This window comes from Balaenoptera acutorostrata, chromosome 6 (assembly GCF_949987535.1).
Source record: "Balaenoptera acutorostrata chromosome 6, mBalAcu1.1, whole genome shotgun sequence".
Lineage (NCBI taxonomy): Eukaryota > Metazoa > Chordata > Mammalia > Artiodactyla > Balaenopteridae > Balaenoptera > Balaenoptera acutorostrata.
The window spans coordinates 94,542,418-94,569,602 of record NC_080069.1 but is presented as its reverse complement, the minus strand read 5'-3'; the positions used below and the strand labels follow the sequence as shown (position 1 = coordinate 94,569,602).

Sequence of the window (27,185 nt, the reverse complement as noted above, 5' to 3'; positions counted from 1 at the left end):
GAGGCATGTCTCAACTATCTGCCCTATTGTATTTTTCATGCCAGGAGTTATCATGACCCCAACTAACCAATTATATAGGAATTCCTTTCCATAGTGAGTTTCTTGATGAGCCTCCCTGATGGCTTGACAAGCTGCATTTTGGGGAAAGAAGTATTTCCCATGTTCATTAACTAGCCACGCAGGGCCTCCTAGATCTGTACTGAAGCCCCATTTGGGGGCTGTGTCTAATTCTTCCTTTGTATAGACTGGGGAGTAATTGGATGGATCTGGCCTCTTAGGTATGAGGGGTAATTGCCAAGTTAGTAGTTCTAGGGCCATCCTTTTGGCAGTTGCCTCTGCCTACTGTTTCCCTTTATTACCTCTGCATCCCCTTTTGGTGACCCCTACAGTGAATCACTGCCACTTTTTTTGGAAGCTGCACTTCTCCTAGGAGTCTCAATATGTTTAAGCCATGTTTCACCTGCTTATTCTCCACAATAAGCATAATTCTTTCCTTCCAAATAGCCCCATATGTGTGTAGGATGGCATACGCATACCAAGAGTCTGTGTAAACTATTTAAAGTCTTCTCTGTCCTGAGCTCTGAGGCTTGGGTGAGGGCTATCAGCTCTGCCTTTTGGACAGAAGTCCCTGGGGGTAGGCTTCTTGCTTCTGTGACTTAGGTGTGGGAGGTCACTGCATATCCCACCAGCCCTTTTCCCTCCCTCATAAAACTGCTCCCGTCTGTGAGCCATTCCTTTTTGGCGTTTGGGAGAGTCTCACTTCCTAGATCGGGATGAATGGAAAAGATCATCTCTATGATTTCTATACAATCATGCTCCAGGGGCCACATTTCTGTGCGTAGCAGGGTGGCAGCATTTAGTGTGTGATAGATTTTTATGGTAGCCACTGGGTTGTCTAAAAACATAGCCTGAACTTGAATCGACCTTCTGGGAGATAGGTATTCTGTTTCCTTCAAACTTACTAAAACCTGAAACTGATGTGAAGTCCACATGGTGATTGGCTGACCAAATGTTAACTTTTCAACCGCCTTTAGCAAGGCTGTAGTAGCTGCTACTGCCTATAGGCAAGGAGGCCATCCCTTAGCATTTTGATCTAATTGTTTAGAGAAATAAGCAACCACCCGAGTTCCGGGTCCCAGTTTTTGAGCTAATACCCCAAGGCCGATTCCCCTTCTCTCATTAATGTAGAGGTCAAAAGGTTTAGCTAAACCTGAAAGGGACAGGTAAGGGCCTGAAGTAATTGCTTTTTCAATTCTTGAAAGACTCCTTTGCGTTCTGAATTCCGTTCAAAAATATCATCATTCTTTCCTTTCAACTTTTCATGTAGAGGCCTATTAGACCATATTTAGGGATCCAGATGCAGCAAAACCTGGCCATCCCCAGGAAAAACCCCTAAGCTGTCTTCTAGTTTTAGAAGGGGTGAGGCTTCAAATGGCTTCTTTTCTTTCCTGGTGTAGGCTTCTCTGACCTTCTGTGAGAAAGAAGCCTAGGTGGGTCACCCTAGTTTGTGATATTTGAACCTTTTTGGGGGGGCACTTTACAACCTTTATTGGCTAGGTGGTTCAGAGTGGTTACAGTATTTTTGTCAGAGGCCTCCTTAGTAGGGCTGGCATTGAGAATGTTGTCTACATACTGGAGGAGGGTAGGGAAGAGATCAAGAAGGTCCTCAGGGGGAGGGTCAAGAACTGGTATTACCCCAGTGGAGGAGAGCCCACATCCCCTTTGAAGGCCTTTGTTCTGATATAAGGCTATTTGAAAACTGGACATAGGGAATTTCATCCCATTTCTTTTTTTTGGCCACATCGTGTGGCATGCAGAACTTCCCAGACCAGGGATCAAACCCGTGCCTTCTGCAGTGGAAGCATGGAGGCTTAACCGATGGACCACCAGGGAAGTCCATCCCATTTCTTTTGTCTCTGGCATAGCAGGTCCAATTGTAAAATGGTGTTGTAATATAGAGACCCATTGACGGGCCAACTTTCCCCATCTCCCAGCCAATATTGGGGCCAGGCTGTATTACATAGGAAGATTAAATGTTTTGGGGTCAGGGGGTGATACCCAAAAAACTTCCAGTTCTGTGGGGTACACCCTAACGGGCTATGGTTTAGTATGGTGGATGTTTTGTTCCTTATACCTTAGATGTTCTGTTTTGGATTTGTTTCCAACTACCTGCGGTGGGTGGGGGGCAGGGGCAGGGGCAGCAGGGGGGTGCGGTTGGAGTGATTTGTTGGCAGACAAATACCACAATATTTGACCCAAATAAGGTTTATGGTTCAGGAAACTTGGAATCAGTACCAAACTGTTCATGAATTCCTCAAAAGACCAAAATAGGAGGTGTCAAATTGGCATGGATTCTGATATAACTGAGGGTCGTCCTTGAATTTATAATGATCCATGCTTGAGATAGTAAGTCCCTCCTCAGTTGGACTATCTCGCAGGAGGTAAGACTGCCTCTGGGCCAGAGCAGCTTAGCCACCTTAGTTCCTGACCAGCTTGGTCTGTTAGGGAGTGGCACAGCTGTCTAAGGCGGGGGTCTCTTTCCTCCTTTCAGCTGAAAAGGAGGAGTTTTTGGACTTCTGAGTGAGGGCTAAAATCAGGAGGGATTCCCACCGGGTACTTCCCAGATCTCCGGGGCAACTGGCATTCTGTGCTGGTACCGGGAGGAGAGCCCTAGAATCTTGGTCGATAAGGATTCCAAGGTTCGCTTCACAAGCAGTTGGGGGAAGAGAGGTTGGGTGGTGGGTGTTTCCTTTCTCGCCAGCAGCTCACAGGGCATCCTGATAGTGGGGTTTCTGGTCTTGCAAACAGCTTACAGGAGAAACTGGCACCGACCAGAAGTGGTCAAGTCACTGGTCGAGTACATACCTTAAGACCTTTTCCCACTCGGGCATCCCTGGTGTCCTTTCCTGAATTCGGATTGAGCATCCTCTTTCTGTTCTGTCAGGTGGTCCTCACTATCTGGGTCTTTTCCTGGTCTTGCCTCTTGGCACATGGGGCTGACCACTTTCCTTTACCAAACTGGAAGTGACTATGGAGAATGCTACTGTTGACCCCAGGAGGTCAGTGAGGAGGGCAGAAAGCCCTGGTGCAGCCAATACTGCCTAGTATAGGGGTCAAGAGGACAGCACTACTGGCAAGACAGCAGCCAAGACTGCGGTGGCTCCTTCTCATCCACAGGTCCCCACTGTCCCTGTGTTACCAAACCAAACTTGGGTCCGCTCACCCACATGAATAAAGCCAATCTACTGACACCAGGTTGTGGTGAAGGAAAGTGCAGCATTTTTTGTAGACACCATACAAGGAGTCCAGGGCAGCCAATACTCAAATAAACCTGAACTCCCTGATGGGTTTCAGGTAAGCATTTTTAAAGGCAAGGTGAAGGAGGGAAGTCACAGGGTGTGTGATCAGTTCGTGCATAATTCTCTGATTGATTGATGGTGAAGTAACAGGGCAGTGTCACAGGGGTTAACATTATCAATCCTCAGGCTCCAGTAGGTCTGGGGGCTATGTGCTCATTGTCATCACATAGTTAACTTCCTCCATTTGGTGGAGGTTTTAACATCTGTAAAACAACTCAGGAAATGTGCATCAGATACTGTTATCTAGGTACTTCAGGGAGGAACTAAAGACTGCCGTATGGCTGATTAACTGTTTACATTCTAACTAGTTCTCCTAGCTCAACTGCTGTTTTTGTCACTACATGTTCACATCCTTTCAATCATTAATTCTCCTAAATAGCTCCTATGTTATTGCCTTGTTAGATGCCATCTTACTGCCAAAACAATTAGCAATTATTAAGGTGCCTGGTCATTTAAAGTTTGATATTGATGAAAGTCATGGAAACCATCAGACCTATGAGGCAGCTAAAAGAGCTACTCTCCCAAACTCTTCTTGTTTACTTATGATTTCCCCCATTGTGAATGACACTAGAGATTTGAAGGAGGTAATTAGATATGGGAACAGCATGCTACTGCTAAAGAAAAGCAAAAATGGAAAGATGCTAAATGCATCTATAATCCTGAGTCTAAGTTATGGGATAGGCTAGACATCGTCTGGCCCTATCCAATGTCACACAACAAACAAATAATATTAAAATTGACACATGAAATGATACATTGAGGTACAGACAAAATATTAGATTGGGGATGACAATATTTTTGGAACCCTTCTCCCAGAGTTGCCTCTGAGGTATTTCAAAGGTGTCTTGTTTGCCCAAATCATAATCCAGGCAAGCTTGTACACACATCAGTGGGCCATTTCCCTTTACCCAAAGGCCCTTTCAAGTTATGGCAATTAGATTTTATTCAATTACCTCCTTCACAAGGTTGTAACTCTTTTGGTAATGGTTTGTATGTATTCTCATTGGGTGGAAGCTTTTCTTGTCAAAGGGCTAGCGCTCTTGCCATGGCCAAAATTCTATTGGAAAAAATAATTCCCACTTGAAGAATTCCATTGGAATTACCTAGTGATAGAGGAACCCATTTCACTGGTCAAATTCTTAGTGCAGTCTGTGATACTTGGCCTATTCTACAACATTTCAGTTGTGCTTATCACCCTCTGTTCTGGGTTGGTTGAGAGGACAAATGGTATTATTAAAACACAATGCTAAATATGTAGAAATTTTTAGCCTCTCTCGATCACAATTTCTGCCCATTGTTTTAATGAATTTGAAATCTATCTCAACTATCTATGTGCTGCTAAACATAAGGGTGTTGACCCATGATTCTCATTTAAAGAAGGCTCCTGTCCCCCAGTGGACAATGGAACCAACTGGAAATTTTAAACTCAAGTTGACCTGGAATTGAAGAAGATGACATCTGAACGAATAGCTTTCCCAAGACTGGACCAGGTCTGTATTTTTTTCCACAGAACAATTTGTTGATTTGCTATTGCCTTTCTAATTATTCTACTAGGAGAATTTTCTATATATTATAAACACGTTACCATTTATAACCTGTCTTCTTGTATTCTTTCTTATGGACCTCCTTGCACATAGTGAAGGCTTATGCTTGATATTTAATTTAAAGAGCATCTCACAAATTCTTTGGAAAACTGGATAGGAAGAATTGTTGGATTGAAGTATTTGGACTGCTGTTTATCTTAATAGGTATTCTAATGGTTTTTGCCTTACTACACACAATAGGAATTCTCAGTTGGTGGTAAAACCCCATGAAATCAGAGGAACTTGCTGCCTTTATATTGCCCTGCAGTTTGAATGCCTTGCTTGTTGACTGTTTGTTTTTTCCTGGTACTCATATACTGGCCAACATAGTGAACCACCCCTCTTTAGATTCTCCTTATAATGACTTTTGTTATTAGGAATAATTTTAACTCTTGGTTTGGCCTTTTATCTTCTCTTGTGAGCCTCATTGCTGATAATGATGCCTTACCGCACTTTTTTGTTTCTACCCTGCAGAAACTTTCTGATTTTGCAAATCTTATTGACTGTTGGATTTGTGCTAGAGCAAACCACACTCATGATGCTCCAGAATTAGTGGATTGACCTCTGTCCTCAGGGGAATGGAAGGCCCTAACAAACAAAAATGTAGGGTTCTGTTTTGGTATCTTTGAAAGCAAGCACTCATCACCTTCCCTCTGGGAGACATGTCCCAGATATTACTACTTTCCATTGGGTTTCCCTTGCTCATAAAGGAATACTTCATACTCGAATCTGGATGTTGACTCATAATACTTCCCTATGTTTTGAAAATATAAATGGTACTGGTAAAACATTATGGTACCTTCCATTGCATGTCTGTGACTATACACTCGTATGATTCGGATGATCCTGAGTTTACTCCTCCTTGGAGTCCACATGACTACAGTGTAACTTCTCACAATGAATCCTTGTGGTAGGGCAATGAAATCTATAACAGAACTGGATATTGGGACACTGAGGTACTCCCCCTTAATAGGACAATGTGGGGAATTTATCAGAAATCTGGAAAATGGTGGGAATTTAATTCCACCTACCTCTTCTCTGGAGACTCCCCAAATCTTAGGCAAAATTTTGATCCATAATAAACTCATTTATTACTTCAGACATATAGAAATATAAGATGTTCTTATAGCCACTTACACAATTCCAGTCAACCAGATTATCGTGTACTCAGTGAAGATGAATTTTTTTGACCATGAAATTTCTTCTTTTGAAACTGATAAAAGAATTTCAGTTCAAGGACCTACTTATTCTTTGTCCCTAGAAGGTTCTGGGCATTTTGTGTGTGTAGCACAAATATTTACTCAACTTTTCCTACTAAATGGAAAGCGTGTTGCAGAATCATTGCTCTTGCCCTTGACATCACTGTTAGAAAGACCCTTCCCTCTACTGCTCACATACCAAACTTAAGGTCTTTCTCATATCAGTTAAAAAGATCTCGGAGAAGCTGAGAAGGTTATAATTTTGAATATATGCCAACTAATAACCCAATTGTAGACAGAAAGGGTTTGGTCATGCTTTTGCCAGGGCCTTCCTCCCTTGGTTTGGGGTAGAAAAAGCAATACACAATTATCCAAAGTTATGACCAACCCCTTCAATGCTTCTATCTAAGCATTTGAATATCATGAAACTCAAACTGATAGCCTGGCAAAAGTTGTCCTACGAAATAGAAGGGCACTTAATATCTTGACAATTCAACAGGAGGCACCTGTGCATTACTAGGGGAAGAATGTTGCTTTATATCAGTCATTCTGGCAAAGTAACACAAGAACTAAAGGTAATAAAAGGTAATATCAATCTGCTGGCTGAAATAGGATACACACCAAAACCTGAGGATTATCTAGATCTCTCTAGTTGGTTACCATCAGGAATAGGGCCATGGTTAAGAACAGTATTACAAACTGGATTATTATTGTTTATCTTAATAATATGCATTGTTATATTAACCAAATGCTTGCTAAAAATTATAACCTCTGTTGTAACTTGCTTAACTACCCAGTTTATGTTTGCACAGATGGCTATGTTAGATGTTCTTCATTGAGACAGACTTTATGAATCAGAAGATTTGGAAGAAGTTATTGATATTGCCTTCACTAGACCCTCCCCTCCCCCAACTGAGGAACTAGATGGAACCGGAGCAGGTAATCAAACCACTCTGGCCGTGAGCAACTAATGGTGCTCTGTTGACATTTTGTCAGGAAAAATCATGAGCCAAAGGGGGAAATGTGGAAGGAGTTGTCAGTAATAACTCCACTTTGTACTTTAGGACTCCATTTTGTTAGACTGTGAATTGTGCTTACCCTGCTGGAAAAAAAAAAAAAATTATTTGCTAAGAAAGGAATCCCTAAGAAGTGTGCAAAAATGTGCCTTAACTAATAACAAATGAGACATCATTGACAAGCCAATAAATTGTAACATGGAAATCTAGAGGAAGAATGTTCTAAGCAGGGGAACAGCAAGTGCAAAGGCCTTAAGGTGAGAGTATGTTTGATGCATTGGAGAAAGAGCAGGGCCACTGTAGCTAGAGTAGAGGGCAAAAGGGGAGGGTGGTTGGATAGGGAGCCAGACAGGAGCCAGCAGCCACATCCTGCAGGACCTTGCTGGCCATTGTAAGAACTTCGGCTTTTGTTATGAGTGAAATAGACCCAACTCTGATCTGCCCCTAGAAATGATGTGTGTTGCTCTTCAGGAAAAACATCAGAATCCATAATAGTACAGCCTGGGCCCTATACACAGAAAGCCAGCCACTGACTAACAAATACTTGAATTTATTAAGTGCTGTGCACGTCATCCAGAAGATGCCTTGGCAAATGAGCTCAGTACTAGGCTAGATGCTGTTACTATGTCCTGAGCCTCTGGATAAAATTTAGGTACTCCACTCCTCTCTGGCAAAATCTAAAAGTAATGGAAGGAGCAAGAAGGTGCATAGTGTAGGGGAAGAATGGTTTTGGAGACTTGAAGCATCCGTAGACAAAAAGACCTAGATTTAAATCCAAACTCTGTCACTTACTAGCTGTGTAACCTTATACAAACTCATAATCCCTCTGAGCCTCAGTTTTCTTAACTCGGAATGAAAATAGTAGCTTCCTTATAAGAGTGCTGTGAGCACTAAAATAATGTGAATTATGTGTTTTGCACAGTGCCAGCAAATAACCACTTCATTATTAAGTATTAGGCTAGGCTGACCAGCTCTGTCACTTGAACAAGATCATTCCTTTGGCCAAACCTCAATTTTTCCATCTGTAAGATGAGTATGACTATCTATCTGCCAAAATTAAGTGTTGAGGTTCCTTTGGACTCAAATGAACCACCAAAGCCACTCCTGGGAGAGACTGACAGGTGAGTGGAAAGAACCACAGACCTAATTCCCATGCCTGGCTAGGTAATTTGATTAGAGCAAACCTTTCTGCTTGTTTGTTTGTTTGTTTTTAAATTCTGGCTTTTGGAGTATTGCACTTGGCAAATTACCTTCTCAAATATTTTTTCCTCATTTACAAATTGGGGATGACAGTCTCTAATGTACAGGAGTAAAGTGAGAGGAATTTTCATACGGTGTCTGGCATAACGCGGGGTACAGTGGGGATTAGGGGTGGAAGTGGTGTCCGCTATTATTTTTATTATTGGCAAAAACAAATCCCCTAATGGACCTGAGGACACGGGGAGGGGGAAGCGTAAGCTGGGACGAAGTGAAAGAGTAGCGTTGACATATATACACTACCAAGTGTAAAATAGATAGCTAGTGGCAAGCAGCTACATAGCACAGGGAGATCAGCTCGGTGCTTTGTGACCACCTAAAGGGGTGGGATAGGGAGGGTGGGAGGGAGACGCAGAGGGAGGAGATATGGGGATATATGTATCCATATAGCTGATTCACTTTGTTATACAGCAGAAACTAACACAACATTGTAAAGCAATTATACTCCAATAAAAATGTTAAATAAATAATAAAAAAAATAAGACTGCACATAAAAAAACAAAAAAAGCCCCAAATCTCCTCCCACGATTAAGAGAACACGCTTAATGGTCAGCTGGGACTGTGAACACTGCCGATACCTAATCCTTCCAGCATTTCAACTTCCTTTGCCCTGAGCCTGCTTTTCCCTTTCTGCCCATCAGTTGGCGCCTTTTCCGTCCTTTTTTCCCCAAGCTGGCTTCTGGGGGCTGCAGTCGCTCCCCAGCTCTGAGGTCACATGGCCTGCCAGAGCGAGGGGACTCCGCGCCGGAGCTGCGCCGCAGGAGGTGAGGCTTCCGCGCGCACCCGGCTGCGCCCGCTCCTCCGAGGCCTCAGGGACCGGCGATGGCTCCTCCATGGGCATGAGCCAGATAGCCGAGGCGACACCAGCAGCGGCCTTCAGCGTGCGCAGGGGACGGAGCTGACCGCCCCCACCGGGTAGGTTTCCGCTGCGCACAAACTGCTCAGCCCCCTTGGCATCACTGGAGCGCCCACCCCGGAGATGTCTCCAGAGCGAGGGAAAAAGAATTAGGGTTGCTGCAGCAGGCACGCGGAGAGCAATTGCAGGGTCTGGTGCAGCCTGGGAGGGCCTGCGACCCCGGCGGTGTTCTCTGGGCGGGCGGGCTTCGCTGCGGCCCCGCTCGTGGCGGTGGCTGTTTCCTGCCGGAGGACTGCGGGGACCCCAAAAGGGCGTCCCCCGCGCGGCCAGGGCCGGGATCTGCGCAGGGATGACTGAGTGTCGCAGCGAGCTTGCCTCCCTACCGCTCGTCCGCTTCCGTGGCGCCGCGAGGCCGACAGAAAGGCGGGAGCCGGGCGTGTGCGAGTCCAGGTAAGACCCAGCTGCTGCCCAGCGTGGCCCGGCCGAGCAGCCTCAGGGTGGATCGCCTAATGGCCGCCCGCTCGTGGCTGCCTCTGCCGCGCGTCGGCCCCTCGGGCCAGCCCCGCGCGCCGACACACGCGCTGCTGCGTCGGGTTTCTGCGGGCGACCTCGCAGCCCCGAGACCGAGGAAGGGCAACCGGACAGAGGAAGGCGTCCTTCCCAGCTCCCGGAAAGACCGGACCGAGGGAGGCAACCCGGCGATTGAGACAGTTTGTTTCCTCCTACGGGTGGGGAAACTGAGACCCGAGCGCGGCGGGGACTCCCCAGGGTCAGTGGCAGACACTAGATCCACTCTGGTCCTCCGCTGCCATTCTCTTTCCATGAGGGATAGTTAGGACCACCCCGTTTCGTCTCGCCCTCTTCCTGGCCTCTGGGTGCGGGCGTTGCCAGTGCCGCACTGCGCCCGCAGTATTGGAGGGTGGGTGTAACCCTGGCATCCCCTGCTTGTCCCTTTTTCTCCCCTAGGTGAGGGGACACAAGGGCGGATCCAATGATGATCTCACTATGCCGATCATTAGCAAAACCTGCAGGTGTGTGTGTGTGTGTGTGTGCGCGCGCGTGTGTGCGCGCGTTTCCCCTAGAGAACTAAACCTCGTAAGGCGGATTGGCTTTTAGGGATGCATTTCTAGAGTGCACTGCACCAGGTATTTTAGGAGGTGAAAAGAGAAAACCATGTTTGTCTAACATTATTAAAATTAGAATTTTTTAACAGGATAAGCTTATTACAAAACATTCAGGAAACAGAAAAATGTAAAGGAGAAACTAAAGATAACTTAAAACTTCATCTAGATTGTTGAGATTTCCTAGATATCTTAAAATTTTCTCTGCATGCACACATTTAAACCAGTAATGTGGGCAAAACAAATTGTTTCAATTTGTACCTCTGATTACCCAGGGGGAATCAATTCTTTTTTCTCTGTGTATTGGCCTTTTGCATTTGTGTGTGTGAATTGACTATTAATTCTTTTGCCCCTTTTTCAGTTGGAGTGTCTTTCTGTTTCTGATTTTTAAGTGCTGTTTATATATTACACATTAAGTTAGTAATCCTGTCATCTATGTTGCACAGTCTTTCCCAATTTACTTAATGTTTTTGTCAGTTTTTCATCTTTGGCCATTCAGCTCTATTCTTCTTTTTTCTTTATTGTTTCTGCTCGAGTATTTTGCTGAGAAAGGCCTTTCCTAACCCAAGTTTGTATAAATATTCTCCTGTATTTTCTTCAGGTACTTTTAAGCTTTGGTTTAAAAATTTTAATGTGTAATTTATTCTAGTTTAAGTTGTAAAGTGGAGAGCTAATTACTTTTCCTAAATGGTTAGCCAGTTGCTACAAAGCTATTAAGTTCATTATTTACCCCTGATTTAGACTGCTACAATTATGTTATATTAAATTATTATGTATTTATATCTATTTGTAGATTTTTGCATGTGTCTCTCAGTATATTTTGGTGCCAGTGCCATGTTATTTTAATTACTGAAGTTTTATAACAAGTTTAATATCATATTACCCAGTATCATCTTCCTGGCTTTTAAAGAAATCAGTTTTATTAAGGTATAGTTTCCATGCAGTAAAATGCACCATTTAAATGTATATTTTGATGAATTTTGTCAAATATAACCACCATCACAATAAAATATTATGGAGTACTACATAAACTTGATGTCATCATTGCACAGGGGCCATGCTAATCTTCAATATATCATTCCAGTTTTAGTATACGTCCCAGCAAAGCGAGCATTTCCTAGCAGTTTTTATTAATACTAATTCCAGGTTATCTTTAGAATACTTCGGTCAAATTAACCAGCCTCCTCCTGTTCCACCAAAAGAAATAAATCATGTTTGGATTTCTATTGGATTTTTGATAATTAGGGTCCTGAGAGTAGGACCCCTGAGTGTCGCGTTCACTATTCCAGTGCCTGGTACAAGACTCAGTATTTGTTGAATTAAACTTTTAACAATGATCATAAAAGTAATATATGCTCTTTGAGAAGTGTAGAGGGCAAAACAGGAAACCTCCATCCTTCATCTCTCCTTCACTAAATTATACTCCACGTTAAAAATAAAATGATCATACTATGTACACTTTTCTACAATTTGCATTGACATAGTTTGCATTTTTCCCTTAGAGACTTTTTCAAACTGCCTGGTTCGATATAACGAATTACCGTAAACTGGGTGGCTTAAGCAGCAGAAACATTTATTTCTCACAGTTCTGGAGTCTGGAAGGCTGCGATCAGGGTGCCAGCACAGTTGGGGTCTGATAAGGGGCCCTCTTCCTGGTTTATGGATGGCCACCTTCTTGCTATGTTCTCACTGGCAGAGGAGAGAGAGGAAGCAAGCTCTCTTCTGTCCCTTATAAGGGCACTAATCCCAGCAAAAGAGTTCCACAAACATGACCTAAATATCTCCTAAATACCCCATCTAAATACCCTAAATACCCGGAATCACATTGGGGATTCGGATTTTGATATATGAATTTGGGGGGAACACAAACATTCAGTCCACAGCAGAGTCTTAGCTAAGACTTTTTAAATGTCAGTATATTTAAACCTTTCTTTTTCTTTTTAATGTCTCCATATCATCCCCATGTGTAGTTATCTAAACATCTGTTCCCTATTGCTGGCCATTTCCTTTCCCTGTAGTTTGTCTATCCTTCTCCCTGCCCGGTCCTCTAGTCCTCTCTGCCTCTTTCTCCCTCTCTTTCTTACTTACAAACAAAATTGCTGTGAACATTCCTTGTCTATGTTTGGTAGCATGTGTTGGCATTTCTGCAGGGTAGATTCCTAGAAGTAGAATTTCTGTGTCAAAGGAGATGCACATATAAAATTTTTGTAGATACCATCCCAACTTTCCCTCCAAAGGTTCCACCAATTTATATGAAAGTGCCCATTTACTGTACTGGCCCACTCCCTCTTGAAGTAAATTGGATTGACATTATGTTAAATATAGAGATTAATTTTGGAGAAAGAGACCTCCATCTCTTCTTTCATTAGTGAGCCTTCTCAGCTGGGAAAATGTTATTTTATCCATTTATTTCACTTTTAGAATGTCTTTCAGTAGAATTTTATAGGTGTGTATATTCTGCATATTTCTTAAATTTATTCTAGATATTTTTGGTTTCTTTTTTTTCACTTTGACTGAGATATTTTATCCCCTTGATTAATTTAGTAATTGTCTGATTAGATGAAAGCAATCAGTGTATATATGTAGTGTGTGTATAATATTATATATTATTTTTGCTTATTAATTCTGTTACTGAACACATTCTGAAAGTCTGTTACCATTTCTAATGGTTTTTCAGCTGATTTTCTTGGGTTCCCAATCCATGCAGAGACAATATTGCGTATTGGTTGAAAACATGAGTTCCGGAACCAGTCTGCCTGGATTTCAAGTTTTGCTACCCATTTAAAACTTTGTTAACCTAGGGTACAAGTTAATTGTGCCTTAATTTTTTTCAGGTATAAAATGGACTTAATAATAGTACTTCTCATAGGCTTCTTGTGAGGATCAATGAGATGCTTAGAACAGTGCCCAGCACATAATAAGTGCTCAGCAAGCACTTCCAAGTAAGTTGATCTCTGCACATTAAATTGGGAGTCTTTGATACTCCCAATTTTATAGCTGAGGAATTGAGACCCATAGAGATCATTTATTTGCTTAACAAATATGAAACCTTTTCTATGCATAGAATACTGTGCTGGGTCTGTGAGGGATATCAAAGATAAATTAGACTGAATCCACTAATGAGGGATTTATAAGGCCAATTGGGTTGTAAATCAAGGGCCATGAAAAAAGCCATGTAAGGCAGCAGGCATCATGAAAATAGCATAGGCTTTGAAATTTTTCCTGTGTTTGAATTTCCTGCTTTCAACTTGGTAGCATTTTTTTTTTAATTTAAATGAGATTAGTTCCATTACTGTTTGAGAGTTGCTCTTTTGGTCAAAAGAAATATACGTAAGAGTCCAGTACAGAACTTGGTTATGTAGTAGGAGCTTAATTAGTGGTAACTATAAATAGATACAGTCTAAAGTAGAAAGTGACAAATGAATGTCCTTGGATGAAAGTTCATGTAAAGGGCCTTAGCACTTGAGGAAAAAGAGACATTATTTCTGGTTGGGAGTGTTTACCTAAAACAAATAGACTGGCAATTATTTCTCCAACAAAGATGGGTTTATTTGGGATCAGCAGAGAAGTGCAATTCAGGGTCTGCAACCATGGTGAGTCATGTGCAAGTCCCTGCACAGCAAGGGAAGGCGAGTGCTTTTATGGAGGGGAAAAGAAATTTGGAGGGCAATAGTAAATTAACAGCCATGGCTTTTTGTTGGCTGAGTCCTTGCCAGGAAAGAATAATCTTTTTCTTGCTCTTGGGCTCTGCTGTCATCACAGGACAAGAGAGCTCCCCTTTCTGGTCTCCACACTCTATTTAATTGAATTTTCCGTTTAATAATTTTTTACATTTCTTCCTTTTGATGAAGATCTTTCTCTGAAAACATTGCTGGTCAAGTGTCACGTTTTCTACTTTCAGAGGCTTTTTGTCCCTCAATGTCAGGAAATACCTTTCCTGGGTACAGCGTCTCATGTCGGAGGGAATAGATTAGGAATCTATTGAGATCACATGTAAGTAACAAGGAGGGGTAGGAGGGAGAACTCTCAGGCACTTTTCATATAAAGTCTATATGTTATCAAGATCATAGACATTAGAGATTACTTGAAGTGTTGTCATTTTCAGTGATTTGTCAACAAACTTCCAACAGGCCTGGTCTGGATATCTTGAGAAAGCTGTCTCATCAGATACTCCAATTCTGGGAAATCTTTACTTTCAGGTCACCAGATGATGTGCAGGTCCAGTCAGGGTTTTATGCTCTTTTTAGGTGTGTCACATGTATCCAAGAGTCTATTCCTTGGAGTTTGGCAGCACAAGGGTTGGTTTACCTGATAGGGACATTTCCAGTGAGGACAAAGAGAGAGTCTTTCTGGAGGTGACTTTTTCAATAGACAAAATCTCCAGGTTGCAAGACCTGATGCTTAAGGTTTTCATCTCCCTAGAGTGCACTGTGAAAAGATTGCTTTACCGCACATGGATATTTTTAATAGGAGCAATAGGCCTCTGCACTATTGCAGTATCTCTCCTTTTATCAGTTGTGAGTCAAAAGAAGCAGGAGCCAAGTTCATTGGGTGTCCTGGGACTATCTCAAAGTTAAGAGTTTTTGAGTTATAAAAGAAGTGGCTCTTACCCACTGGACCACCAGGGAAGTCCCTCCAATTGAATCTTTTTTTTTTTTTTAGCAGATATTCATTTTTAATTATTATTTATTTATTTATTTTTATTTTTGGCTGTGTTGGGTCTTCCTTTCTGTGCGAGGGCTTTCTCCAGTTGCGGCAAGCGGGGGCCACTCTTCATCGCGGTGCGCGGGCCTCTCACTGTCGCGGCCTCTCTTGTTGCAGAGCACAGGCTCCAGACGCGCAGGCTCAGTAGCTGTGGCTCACGGGCCTAGTTGCTCCGTGGCATGTGGGATCTTCCCAGACCAGGGCTCGAACCCGTGTCCCCTGCATTGGCAGGCAGATTCTCAACCACTGCGCCACCAGGGAAGCCCCCTCCAATTGAATCTTAATGACATTAGTGCATTTGACTAAACCAGAGGATTGAGGGTGGTAAGCACAGTGAAAGTGTAAAACTGGCCAAACAGTGCAGAATTGTCAAAATACCTGACCTGTAAAATAGGTTCCTCAATCATTATGAGGTTCAGGAGGAGTTCGCTAAGTAGGGATAATCTTTTCCCAAAGGACGTTAGCCAGAGAAGAGGCAGCAGCCTGTCTGCAAGGGAAAGCTTCAGTTCAGTATGAAAATATACAGACCATGTCTAAAACATATTTATATCCACAATATAGAGGAGGTTGTATGAAATCCATTTGCCAGACATCTAATCATCTGTTAGACAGTTTAAAATGTCCAGGAGCATTACGAACAGACTGCCCAGTACTTCCCACTTGTACTTCAACAAGTGGGACAGTGAGGTGTAGGCACTTTTTGTAGCCTTGTTAATGTTTCCCCACCAATACTGATTCATGAATGTTATCATTTTGTCAGTAGACCTATGGCTTAATGCATGTACAGTGGTGAGGAGTGGGAATTTTAGTGCCTCTGGTAGGATTGGGTTATTCTTTGGTCCTAACCAGAGATTTCTCTTTTTATCAAATCAACAGTTGTTGAATTTCTAAACTTGTTTTTCCTTTTCTGAAGCCAGTTGTTGGGCTTCTCTAGCCAGTTTTTCTAAGTTACCATTTGGGGAGCCTTTGGACCATGATAGAGGTTTGGCTGCTGAGGGTTTCTTTAAGGGCAGCCTTTTTTTTGCAGAAATGTCAGCAAGGTGATTTCCCTTAGCTTCCAGAGAGTCAAGTTTAGAACACCTCAGAATCTTAATAGCTAACATGCCAAGTAAACGTATTACACCCAATAATTTCTAAACATAGGAGCCATTTTAAATTTTATTTCTGCTTGAAGTAAGGAAGCCACGTTTCTTCCACAACATTGCAAAATCATGAACTACTCTGAAAGTATATGTGCCATCAGTATAAATCATTGGCAGCTTTGTTCTTGGCTAAAAGTACAAGCCCTTGTAAGAGTATATAATTCAGTTTGTTGGACTGAAGTAGCCATAGGTAAAGATGCTGCCTCAACAACATCCAAAGGAGTTGCAATAGCATACACAGCACAATATTTGCCATTGTCACTTTTTAAATAAGAACCATCAGTGAACCACGAGACGTCAGTGTTACCCGAAGGATTTTCCTGCAGATCATCATCAGGGGTCAGGAGGTGATTTGTCAGTGGTAAGCAGTCATGAGGGACTTCATCATTGATGGGGGCGGGGAGAAGAGTAGCAGGGTTAAGGTTATTACAGTGTAAAAGTGTTATGTGAGAAGCAGTTAACAAAAGGACTTTATAGGAGGTGAGGCAGCTAACTGAGAAATGTTGCGGGTGAGCACTAAGATTGTGGTTCCATTGTCAGTTAGGACTGGAAGAGATTCATCCGCAGTCTGGAGAAATGTTTCTCCAATTCTATTAAGTGGGAAGATTGGGAAGAGCCCCTGTAGTCCCCTCGAGCCCCATTGTTGAGAATTCAGAGGACATTGGAAAGACTGGTTAGAGGGCAGAGGTGCTGAAAATGCTTAAATTTGTAACAATCTCTTTTCTGATGTCCTGGCTGTTTGCAACTAAGCCAGGCCCTCAGGGAGTAGCTTGTAAAGTATTCAGTCAAACCCCTACCGGGGAAAGAGTGGGAGATGGGCGGGTTTTGCCTTTTCCCTCAGCACTGAGCCCTGGGGGTTCAGCAATGGAGAGTGCTCACGTACCCATTAAGAACAGCTTCTTTCTTTGCTAGTCCTGTTGGTCTTATGGATGTATTGCCGCATTGGCTCTCAGAGTTACGTGTTTTGGGGCCTGCCCCTCAGGTGGGAGTCTTAAAAGTTGGGGCTCTGGGTATGTGGTCCAAACCCTTGACTCCTCAGGGAGCAGCTGGTTGTTGGGGGGTTGTTCCCAATTGTCTGGCACTGTGCCAGGGGTGGGGTTTATGGAAAGAGCATGTCTTAGCCTGTCCTGACTGTTTCGACATGGGTATTTTCTCATTTGCCTGACGTGTAGGAGTCACTCAGCTAGTTTCTGGATTTCTCTCAGAAGGAATTTCTCCTCATGTACATTCGATGTGTCCATGGGAGGAAGGAAGATAAGGAGACTTCAATGTTGCCATCTTGGTCTCTCCCTGAGTTTGCTTACTCTGTGTGTGTGTGTGTGTGTGTATGTGTGTCATCTTGCCGCATATTCATACTTGCCTTGGAATAGGAAATAAACACTCAGTAAAAACATATAGGCAAAATACATTTTAACCATGCAACTGTTAACCTACAATCACTATGTATTGGGTTGACCAAAAAGTGCCTTCAGTTTTTAAGTAAAAATAAAAGACACATTTTTTGTTTTCACCAAGAACTTTATTGAGCAACGTGTTCACCCTTTTGTTCCACTACCTTCTGCCATTTGTCAGGCAACTTCATAATTCCATCTTCCCAAAACCTTTTATCTTTTTGAGCAAAGAACTGTTCTAGGTACCTTTTACAGTCTTCCAGGGAATTGAAATTTTTTCTCTTAAGAGAATTTTGTAAAGACCTAAATAAATGGAAATCCGAAGGTGCAATGTCTGATGAATACGGTTGATGAATCAGAACTTCCCAGCCAAGCTGTAACTGTTTTTGTCTAGTCTTCAAAGAAACATGCAGTCTTGCATTATCCTGATGGAAGATTATGTGTTTTCTGTTGACTAATTCTGGACACTTTTTGTCAAGTGCTGTTTTCAGTTGGTCTAACTGGGAGCAGTACTTGTTGGAATTAATCATTTGGTTTTCCGGAAGGAGCTCATAATAGAAGACTCTCTTCCAATCCCACCATATACCCAACGTCACCTTCTTTGGATGAAGACCGGCCTTTGGTGTGGTTGGTGGTGGTTCATTTCACTTGCCCCACGATCTCTTCCGTTCCACGTTATTGTACAGCATCCACTTTTCATTGCCCATCACAATTTGTTTTAAAAACAGAACGTTTTCCTTACGTTTCAGTAGAGAATCACACGCGGAAAAACGGTCAAGAAGGTTTTTTTCGCTTAACTTATATGAAACCCAAACATCAAAGCGATTAACATAACCAAGCTGGTGCAAGTGGTTTTCAACGCTTGATTTGGATATTTTGAGTATGTCGGCTATCTCCCGCGTGGTATAATGTTGATTGTTCTCAATGAATGTCTCGATTTGATCACTATCAACTTCAACTGGTCTGCGTGACCGTGGAGCATCGTCCAGTGAGAAATCTCCAGCACGAAACTTCGCAAACCACTTTTGACACGTTCCATCAGTCACAGCACATTCTCCATAAACTGCACTAACATTTTTTTGCGTTTCAGTTGCGTTTTTACCTTTCTTGAAATAATAAAGCATAATATGCCGAAAATGTTGCTTTTTTTCTTCCACCTTCGGTATTAAAATGGCTACACAAAAATTCACCAATTTTGATAAGTCTTTTTTTAAATGCACACGATATGACAGCTGTCACATACAACATTGTTTCGAATGAAGTTAAAGACAAAATGCTACTAGACCCATCTTACGGAAAAAACCGAACGAACCTTTTGGCCAACCCAATACTTTATATTTTTGCACGTAGACCTAACATTGCAAATAAAAAAAAAAAAAAAAGTAAACCAGATTGAGACCCTTAGGAGGATTTTTTTTTGGGGGGGAGGCAGGTAGATTTCAAAAAACAACATGAATTTTCTATAATTAAATACAGAAAATATACTGGTTTTCCCAAATGAATAATTTGATATGTTAACACTTCACCATAAAGAATGTATACCACCTGGATAGGATCCTAGCGTAGAAAAAGGACATTAGCTAAAAACTAAAGAAATCTAAATAAAGTGTGAACTAGTTAAAAAAAAAAAATTGAATTAGTAGCCTCAAACTATAAGGCAGTTACTTTGTGAGTCTGCTTACTTTTAATGGGTACTTAGTATTCCATTCTTTGGAGGTACCATAGTTTATTTGATTCACTCGCAACTGATGGGCACTTGGCAATATTTTGCTCTTACAAATGATGCTACAAGTCATTTCTCACACATGAGAATATATATCTAGGAAAGAATGCTAGAAATGGAATTGCTGAGCATTAGTGTGTTTTGTTAGATATTTCTAAATTAATTCTACAGAGGTTGTGCCAATTTATACTCCCATTTTGCTAATGCAAAATACGTGAGTACTTGTTTAGTAGGTCCTAAGGTAACACAGGCCAGGGATGGCCCCTCTAGGAGATTGTATTACAGGATGAGAAAAAGCTATCTATGTGAAGAGACAAGGAAGGTGTGGGAATAAGAATGTTCCAGGGTAAGGGAGTTGCATGAGCAAAGGCCAGGAGATGGGCAAGAGCTTAGCATAGTTGATGTTCGAAAAGAAGTTCAGCATGTCTAGAGCTGCCCTGCTCACTGGCCGCATGTGGCCATTAAGCACGTAAAGTGTGGTTTGTCTGAATTGACATATGCTGTAAATGTAAAATACATGCTGGATTTCAAAGACTTAGTATGGAAAAAAGAATGTAGAATACCTCATTAATTTTTTATATTGGTTTCACGTTGAAATAATAGTTTTGATGTGTTGTAGTAAAACATATTATTAAAATTAATTTCATCTGTTTATTTGTACTTTTTTATTGTGGCTGCTAGAAAATGTTAAATTACATATGTGGCTTGCATTATATTTCTATTGGACAGTGCTAGTCTAGAGCAGGGGTTGATAAACTATGGGCTGCAGGCCAGATTTGGTCTACAGCCTGTTTGTTTGTTTTGTTTTGTTTTGTTTCCTACAGCCTGTTTTGATGTGGTTGGAGCACTAAAAAATAGCTTTTACATTTTTTTAAAGAGTTAAAAAAAAAGAAATAGTCTAAGAGGAATATGCAACAGAGACAGTGTGTAGCCCACAAAGTCTAAAATATTTACTATCTAGCCCTTTGCTAGTCTAGAACATACAGAGAAAAGAGGGCAGTAGAACAAGATGCCAGGGGATGGCAGTGTCCAGATCATAAAGGGCCTTTTGGATCACGATAAGATGTTTAGATTTTATTAAAAGAGCAATGGAAAGGTAAAGAAGGCTTTTAAGCAAGAGAGTGACATGATCAGATTTATATTCTTAAAGGATAATTGTCTATGTGTGTGCATGTATCACATTCTCGCTTTACCAAAAACTCACTAGAAGAGGGTATTGAAGGAGGTTGGATGGCAGTTTTACACCAAACACTGAGCTCTGCATTTCCATCATAATCACATTGTCATCTTAGCACTTAATATGTGCCTGGCATTTTCTGAGCTGTGTGCCTTATCTTTTTTTTTATAATGTCTTTTTTTTTTTTTAATTTTATTTATTTATGGCTGTCTCACCTCTGGGGTCCCACAATATAATCTGCTGCTGTTGCTGAAATGAGACTTATCTCTCTACTTCCTTGAGTTACTATGTCATCATGCTGTAGAGAGAGGTTTGGTATTCTACACAACTCTAATGGCAGGGTAGGCTAACTGCTGCAATAATAAGCAAGTCAAAAAATCATTAGTGGCTAGTGTATTACTCACAACACAGCCCACTCTAGGTTGGGCGGGTGCTGGGAGGTGAGCTGTAGGAGGGACCTCTGTTCCAGGCAGTCATGCAAGGACCCAGGCTCCCGCCATCTGGTGGCTCATCCCTCCTCTAGATCCACCAAGGCTGTCCAGTCAACAGATGGAGAAAGAGAAAGTCAAGAAGGCACATCTGCTCTCAACCACCTTGTTCCAGAAGTCATAACTGTCACGTTGCTCACATTTTACTGGCAAGCCCTAGTCACATGACCCCACCTGGAAGAAGGCAGGCTAGGAAATGTGGTCTTTCTGTGTGCCGAAGAAGGGGAGAATGTATGAGAGCACTAGAGACTGCACCACAAAAACCTCGTATGGTACCTGGGCAGTCCTTCTTCAAGATAACAAGCTAGGCCATTTTCTTCCCAGTATGTGCAAACTTTATCATGCTTCTGAGGTAAGAGGTTTACCTTTTATTCTATAGACACCGTTTAGTTTGGCATTGACCTTACTGGAGTTATACTGGCTTTGTCCTTTTAGTTCTGTTTTTGGGTGCAAGTCTGTTTTCCCTCAGATTATTAGACCTACTTACTCCTAAAATATTACTAAGTTTGTACATATGGGGAGATTTTATATATATATATATATATATATATATATATATACTTTTTTTTTTGGCTGCACTGTGTGGCATGTGGGATCTTAATTCCCCAACCAGGGATCGAACCCGCGCCCCCTGCAGTGGAAGCGCAGAGTCTTAACCACTGGACTGCCAGGGAAGTCCGGATATGGATATATTTTAATGGCATTTTTATTCTGTATGATTTTGCTCTGTAACACATTTAATCTTCACAGTAACCCTATGAGATAGGTATTATTATTACCTCCATTTTAGAGGTAAGGAATCCAAGATGTGGAGAGGTGAAGTGACCTTTCACCGAGTGGCTGAGCTGGTATTCACTCCAGCATATGCCTGACCTCAGGCTTGTACTCTGAGAGATGATGTCACACTACATTCCTTCCTGGACCAGGCTTGCGCCAGCTTTCTGTTTCATCTTCATCTCTGCCTACCCTCTCCCCCACCTCACTGAAAAGCTGCTTATGGATCTTCCTTCAGTTATTTCCTCCCCTCCCAAAGTCTGGGGCTCTAGAGTTCTCTTGAATATGGAGGAGAGATCCTTTCTCTCACTGGTTCCCATGGCAATTCTGTAAAATATAAAACGGAAGAACAATCAGGATTAAATTAACATGTAATTTTAAGTATAGTTGCATGAGGTTAGAGAAATAGGAATGGAAGATCTTGATAAAGACATTTCAGGGAATCCTAAATAGTCCTTTTCTTGTTTGGGATGTGCAAAAAAGTTTTCAGAAACTACTATGCACAGTTAGTCCACAAGTACTTACAATGTACTTACCTTGGAACTTACTTTAAATGTGTCTTTCCTTTGTGCCTTGCTTTTTTGCATCTGTTTTAAGAACCTGTGGCTATGTAGCTGCTGAATTGAAATAATGATTTTGCTAGCCTATCTGGTGATTTTCTGGGACACTGTAAACCTTAACTAAGCATCTGTAGGTGCGAAGACTTGGTTGGTTGCATCAAGGTTTCATTACTCATAGAAATGATCAAAGAATCCCAGAGATCATTAACAGATACAACCAAAGAAGAGTATACTGGAGAAAATACTTAAGTCTCTAGTAGCTACAGAGCCTAGAATTAGAATTTCTGGTTTGATATGTGCCGAGTTCCATCCCTGGAATTTTTAAAGCCCTTACCATTCTTTACTTTTCTCTCTTTAGGTTTGACTTGCACTGATTTTGGCCTGAGGTCCAGGATGGTTTGTTCTTGGGACCAGACCTGACCAGAAGTCGACCTCATGAGCACTTCGACCTCTCCAGCTGCCATGCTCCTCCGGAGGCTGAGGCGGCTCTCCTGGGGCAGCACTGCTGTCCAGCTCTTCATCTTAACGGTGGTGACCTTTGGTCTGCTGGCCCCGCTGGCCTGTCACCGGCTTCTGCACTCTTACTTCTACCTGCGCCACTGGCATCTGAACCAAATGAGCCAAGAGTTCCTGCAGCAAAGCTTGAAAGAGGGTGAAGCTGCCCTCCACTACTTTGAGGAGCTGCCCTCTGCCAATGGCTCGGTGCCCATTGTGTGGCAGGCCACTCCCCGCCCCTGGCTGGTCATCACCATCATCACTGTGGACAGGCAACCTGGCTTCCACTACGTCCTGCAGGTGGTGTCCCAGTTCCACCGGCTCCTTCAACAATGCGGCCCCCAGTGTGAGGGGCACCAACTCTTCCTGTGCAACGTGGAGCGGAGTGTGAGCCATTTCGATGCCAAGCTGCTGTCCAAGTACGTCCCCGTGGCCAACCGCTATGAGGGCACCGAGGATGACTATGGCGACGACCCTTCGACCAACTCGTTTGAGAAAGAGAAGCAGGACTACGTCTATTGCCTGGAATCCTCCCTGCAGACCTACAACCCAGACTACGTCCTGATGGTGGAAGATGACGCCGTTCCAGAAGAGCAGATCTTCCCAGTCTTGGAGCACCTTCTGCGGGCTCGCTTCTCCGAGCCGCACCTCAGAGATGCCCTTTATCTAAAGCTCTATCACCCCGAGAGGCTCCAGCACTACATCAACCCAGAGCCCATGAGGATCCTGGAGTGGGTCGGTGTCGGCATGTTGCTGGGGCCCTTACTAACCTGGATATACATGCGGTTTGCCAGCCGGCCAGGGTTTAGCTGGCCCGTCATGCTCTTCTTCTCCCTGTATAGCATGGGGCTGGTGGAGCTGGTGGGCCGGCACTATTTTCTGGAGCTGCGGCGGCTGAGTCCTTCCCTGTACAGTGTGGTCCCTGCTTCACAGTGTTGCACCCCGGCCATGCTCTTCCCTGCCCCGGCGGCCCGGCGGACCCTCACCTACCTGTCCCAGGTGTACTGCCACAAGGGCTTCGGCAAGGACATGGCACTGTACTCACTGTTGAGGGCCAAGGGGGAGCGGGCCTATGTGGTGGAGCCCAATCTCGTGAGACACATTGGGCTCTTCTCCAGCCTTCGATACAACTTTCACCCAAGTCTGCTCTAGGCTGCCAAGAAATGCCTTTCTGAAATTGGCCACTTCTTGGAGATTCAACTATTGAGCTCTTTATTTGGACATGGTTGTTTGCAGATATTTCATTGTTTTAGGGTTGCTAGGGATATAGACACTGGGCTGGCTGAGGAACATACAAGTCAAGAACCTTGGCTTTGGTAACTCTCTGGCAGGAACAAGCTGTTCACCGTGGGTCCAGACCTCTCGCCCTCCACACAGCCACACTGCCTCATGCAGTCTGACCCACCCAAAGAGGGGCATTTAAATACCACTTATATTCTCCAGTTGTTTTTCGCTCTGCTTCATGACAGAGTTTGTGACTGCCAAAAATATTGTACACAGTGATATGACCAGTTTAGGATTTTAAGCGTAGAATTTGGTGAAAGGTGAGATTCTTTTGCAGTGATTTCTTTCTCATAGGGAATAAGAATGGATGTATGTTTAGAATATATGTCCCAAGAGGCAGGACCATGTTGATAGATTCTATTTGTTTCCCTGACCTGGAGTAATAAAAGCCGCGCAGGGCCCGGCATCTTGGAGACAGGTGACCCAGCTTTTGTTACCTGGTGTCCTCTTTTCCACACATCTGTAGTGCACTGATAATCAATTTTGTTTGTGAGAACTTTAAGGCACAGCAAGATCTGAAAGCACCTTCTGGATCATCAAAGTCAGATTGCTATGTTTAGTAGTGATTTAATATTGAAGATTTCTATCACAATCTGATTCTTTGAAAGTTGGACATTGCAGAATGATATAGAATGGGTGAGCTCTTTACTAATAGCATATCCTTTTCCCTAACTTTGCTGGCTAATCATTCACCTTCACTTCTTTTTCTTCTATGTAGCATGATGTTATAGAAGAAAAAGCATGGACTGAAGTCAGAAGACCTGAATTTTTATTTCAGATCTCTGTTATGTCCTAGTGGTGTGAACTTGGGCAAGTCATAGGCACTCTGAGTCTCAGGTTTGTCACCTGTAAAATGGGGACAGTGATATCTACTTTTTTAAGTTGCCTTGAGGATTAAATGACAGAATGTATGTAAAACACTAGCAAGTGCTTATCTCACAGAGGGCACTTGGTGAATATTAGTTCTTCTCTCTTCTATAATAAGCATATGAAACTCAAGTGTATTTTGGATAAAGGTATTAGTGATATTATTTAAAGTATGATATGGGGCATAGGGCTGACACCTATGGAGCAGCTGTTCCAGACCAAACACTGCTAGAATAAAGGCTGACTTTTCCTTGTGACTTTGGAAGGATATGCAGCTCAGTTTCATCTAGCCCCACCTCCAACCAGACCCGAAATAAGAATTGTTCATTCAACTGGAAATGATCTGAGACTCCTCTTGAGCTTATTCCAAGACTAGCATCTGAAAACTACTCTTCTCAAAAGTTACAAGTAAATTTCATTTGACAATACTTAATCAAACCAGTGGCCAACAGTCCCTTTGTGGGGATGGATGATTATACTAGAGTGCAAGCAGCTGTCCACTTTGTTTCAGTGCCACGTCTTCCCTTTGCTTTTAAGTTTCCACAGGGAGCTAACATCTTGGGATCTGCTCGAGAACACTGAGGGAGTAACAGGGGTTCATCACCACACTTTATAGATGAACAAACAGGCCCAGAAATGTTAAAGAATTTCTTCAGGTTCACACAGCTGAACAGCAGCAGAGAGGACTGGAATGTAGTAGATTTTCTGACTTCCAGCCCCTGTACTCTTTTCTTAACTGCATTCATTTTATAAATATCTATGTAGTCAAATTCTCTTTTGGGAAATCTGATTGTAACCTGGACTAAATAATGTCTCTGTAAGCTAAGATGGTAAAAACTCACTGTGGTGTTGGTCTTGGGGAGCAAACAGGTATCAATATGTGTTGTGTTATTATAGTGAGCTGTATGTAATGTATCCCCCAGGAATGTCCAAAGTGACTAGAGCTACTAGATGACTTACTGAGATTCTCAGATTCCACCCCTTCATCTCTCCTCTCCCAGTAACTGGTTCAGCCCCATGTTTGAGAATTGAACCACCCTCAACCTAGAATTCATTTGAGTTTGTTGCATTAGTGATTGGATCTCCTCATGAAAAGTTTGTGTCCAATGACAAAACATGTAAGCTGGCCAAGCCCTAGATCAGAATCATTGCTGGTTTCCATTTCTGCTCTTTCTAATTCAGTTGTCTACCACACGCCACGCAGACATTCCTTCCCCTGACTCCTTCATTCTCGATGGCTAAAGTCATCTTTGCCTTGTCTTATTTCTCTACCTACACACTAAGACATCTTCCCCCATTGATCTTAACTAGAGTCTGCCATCCTTGGACATTTTCTGCAGAAGCAGAAATCCTACCCACTTTTATCCCTACCCACTTTCTAGATCGCCCTTCCTTTTGTCTCTCATTCCTAGAGTCCAAACTGTGTATGTTGTCCTGGATTAGGACAGCTGACAGCTGTCTCTCATTTAATTAAAGCTGAAGTCTCTCATTTAATCCTAAGCAGAGGGCTAGGGGAGAACTGAAGTCCCCTTCCAATATCAAGGGACATAGTTTACCAGGAGGGTAAAGGCCTCTAACAGTCCTGCATACTTTTCAGAAGTTAAATCATTGTCAGGCCTAAGAACCTCCCTATTGTGACTGACTGTATTTGCATAGACTTATCAGTTCAAATAAATGCACCCGTTTCACCAAGGCATCCTGAGAAAACTGGTCGTTCTCTTGTTTCTACAGATGAGTTTTTCTGATGTGGTGAATAGTATCGAACACACACTCACACTCTTGTGGGGTGTGAGCCATTCAAAAGTATGGGCTGTTTGCTTAAAAATTCATAACTGAATCTTGTATTTCTTAAATGGAAACATTTGAATTGTGCTTTCTTTTTTTTTTTTTAAAGTGGTGAGAATACTATAGTGCAACTGGAGAATACAAGTAGGATGAATATAATGATAGGATTAATTTAATTTACCTTGGATACAGTCCTCATTTGGGGGAATTTATTTAATTGGTAACTTAATTTGGGTAAAGAGGCGTTCTCTTTGGATTTGATTACTGTGGGATTTTTATATACACTATGATGCATTGTGAATTACTGTAACACAATATAAAATTGGGTAATTTTAAGTCACATGATCCATTTGGATATTTTTATCCCAGCTACAATGAGTTTGCTGAGAAATGCTCATTAACTG

At 42.5% G+C, this 27,185-nt stretch overlaps 1 protein-coding gene and 1 non-coding gene across 3 annotated transcripts; one reads left to right on the top strand and one right to left on the bottom strand.

The window, feature by feature from the left end:
• The first annotated feature begins 9,075 nt into the window (after positions 1-9,075).
• Positions 9,076-26,688, top strand: PGAP4 (post-GPI attachment to proteins GalNAc transferase 4). Of its 2 annotated transcripts, none has more exons than XM_007197088.3 (2): positions 9,076-9,329; positions 22,709-26,688. In XM_007197088.3, the coding sequence occupies exon 2, from the start codon at positions 22,786-22,788 to the stop codon at positions 23,995-23,997; it is 1,212 nt and encodes a 403-aa protein (XP_007197150.1). In that variant the 5' UTR covers positions 9,076-9,329; positions 22,709-22,785; the 3' UTR covers positions 23,998-26,688. The 2 variants fall into 2 exon arrangements, with proteins under 2 accessions (XP_007197150.1, XP_007197149.1); XM_007197087.3 differs by having other exon boundaries at positions 9,076-9,720.
• LOC114235868 (U6 spliceosomal RNA) lies at positions 11,399-11,503 on the bottom strand. The gene has a single exon (XR_003621946.1). It is a non-coding gene; the product is annotated as a U6 spliceosomal RNA (small nuclear RNA).
• Positions 26,689-27,185: the final 497 nt, after the last annotated feature.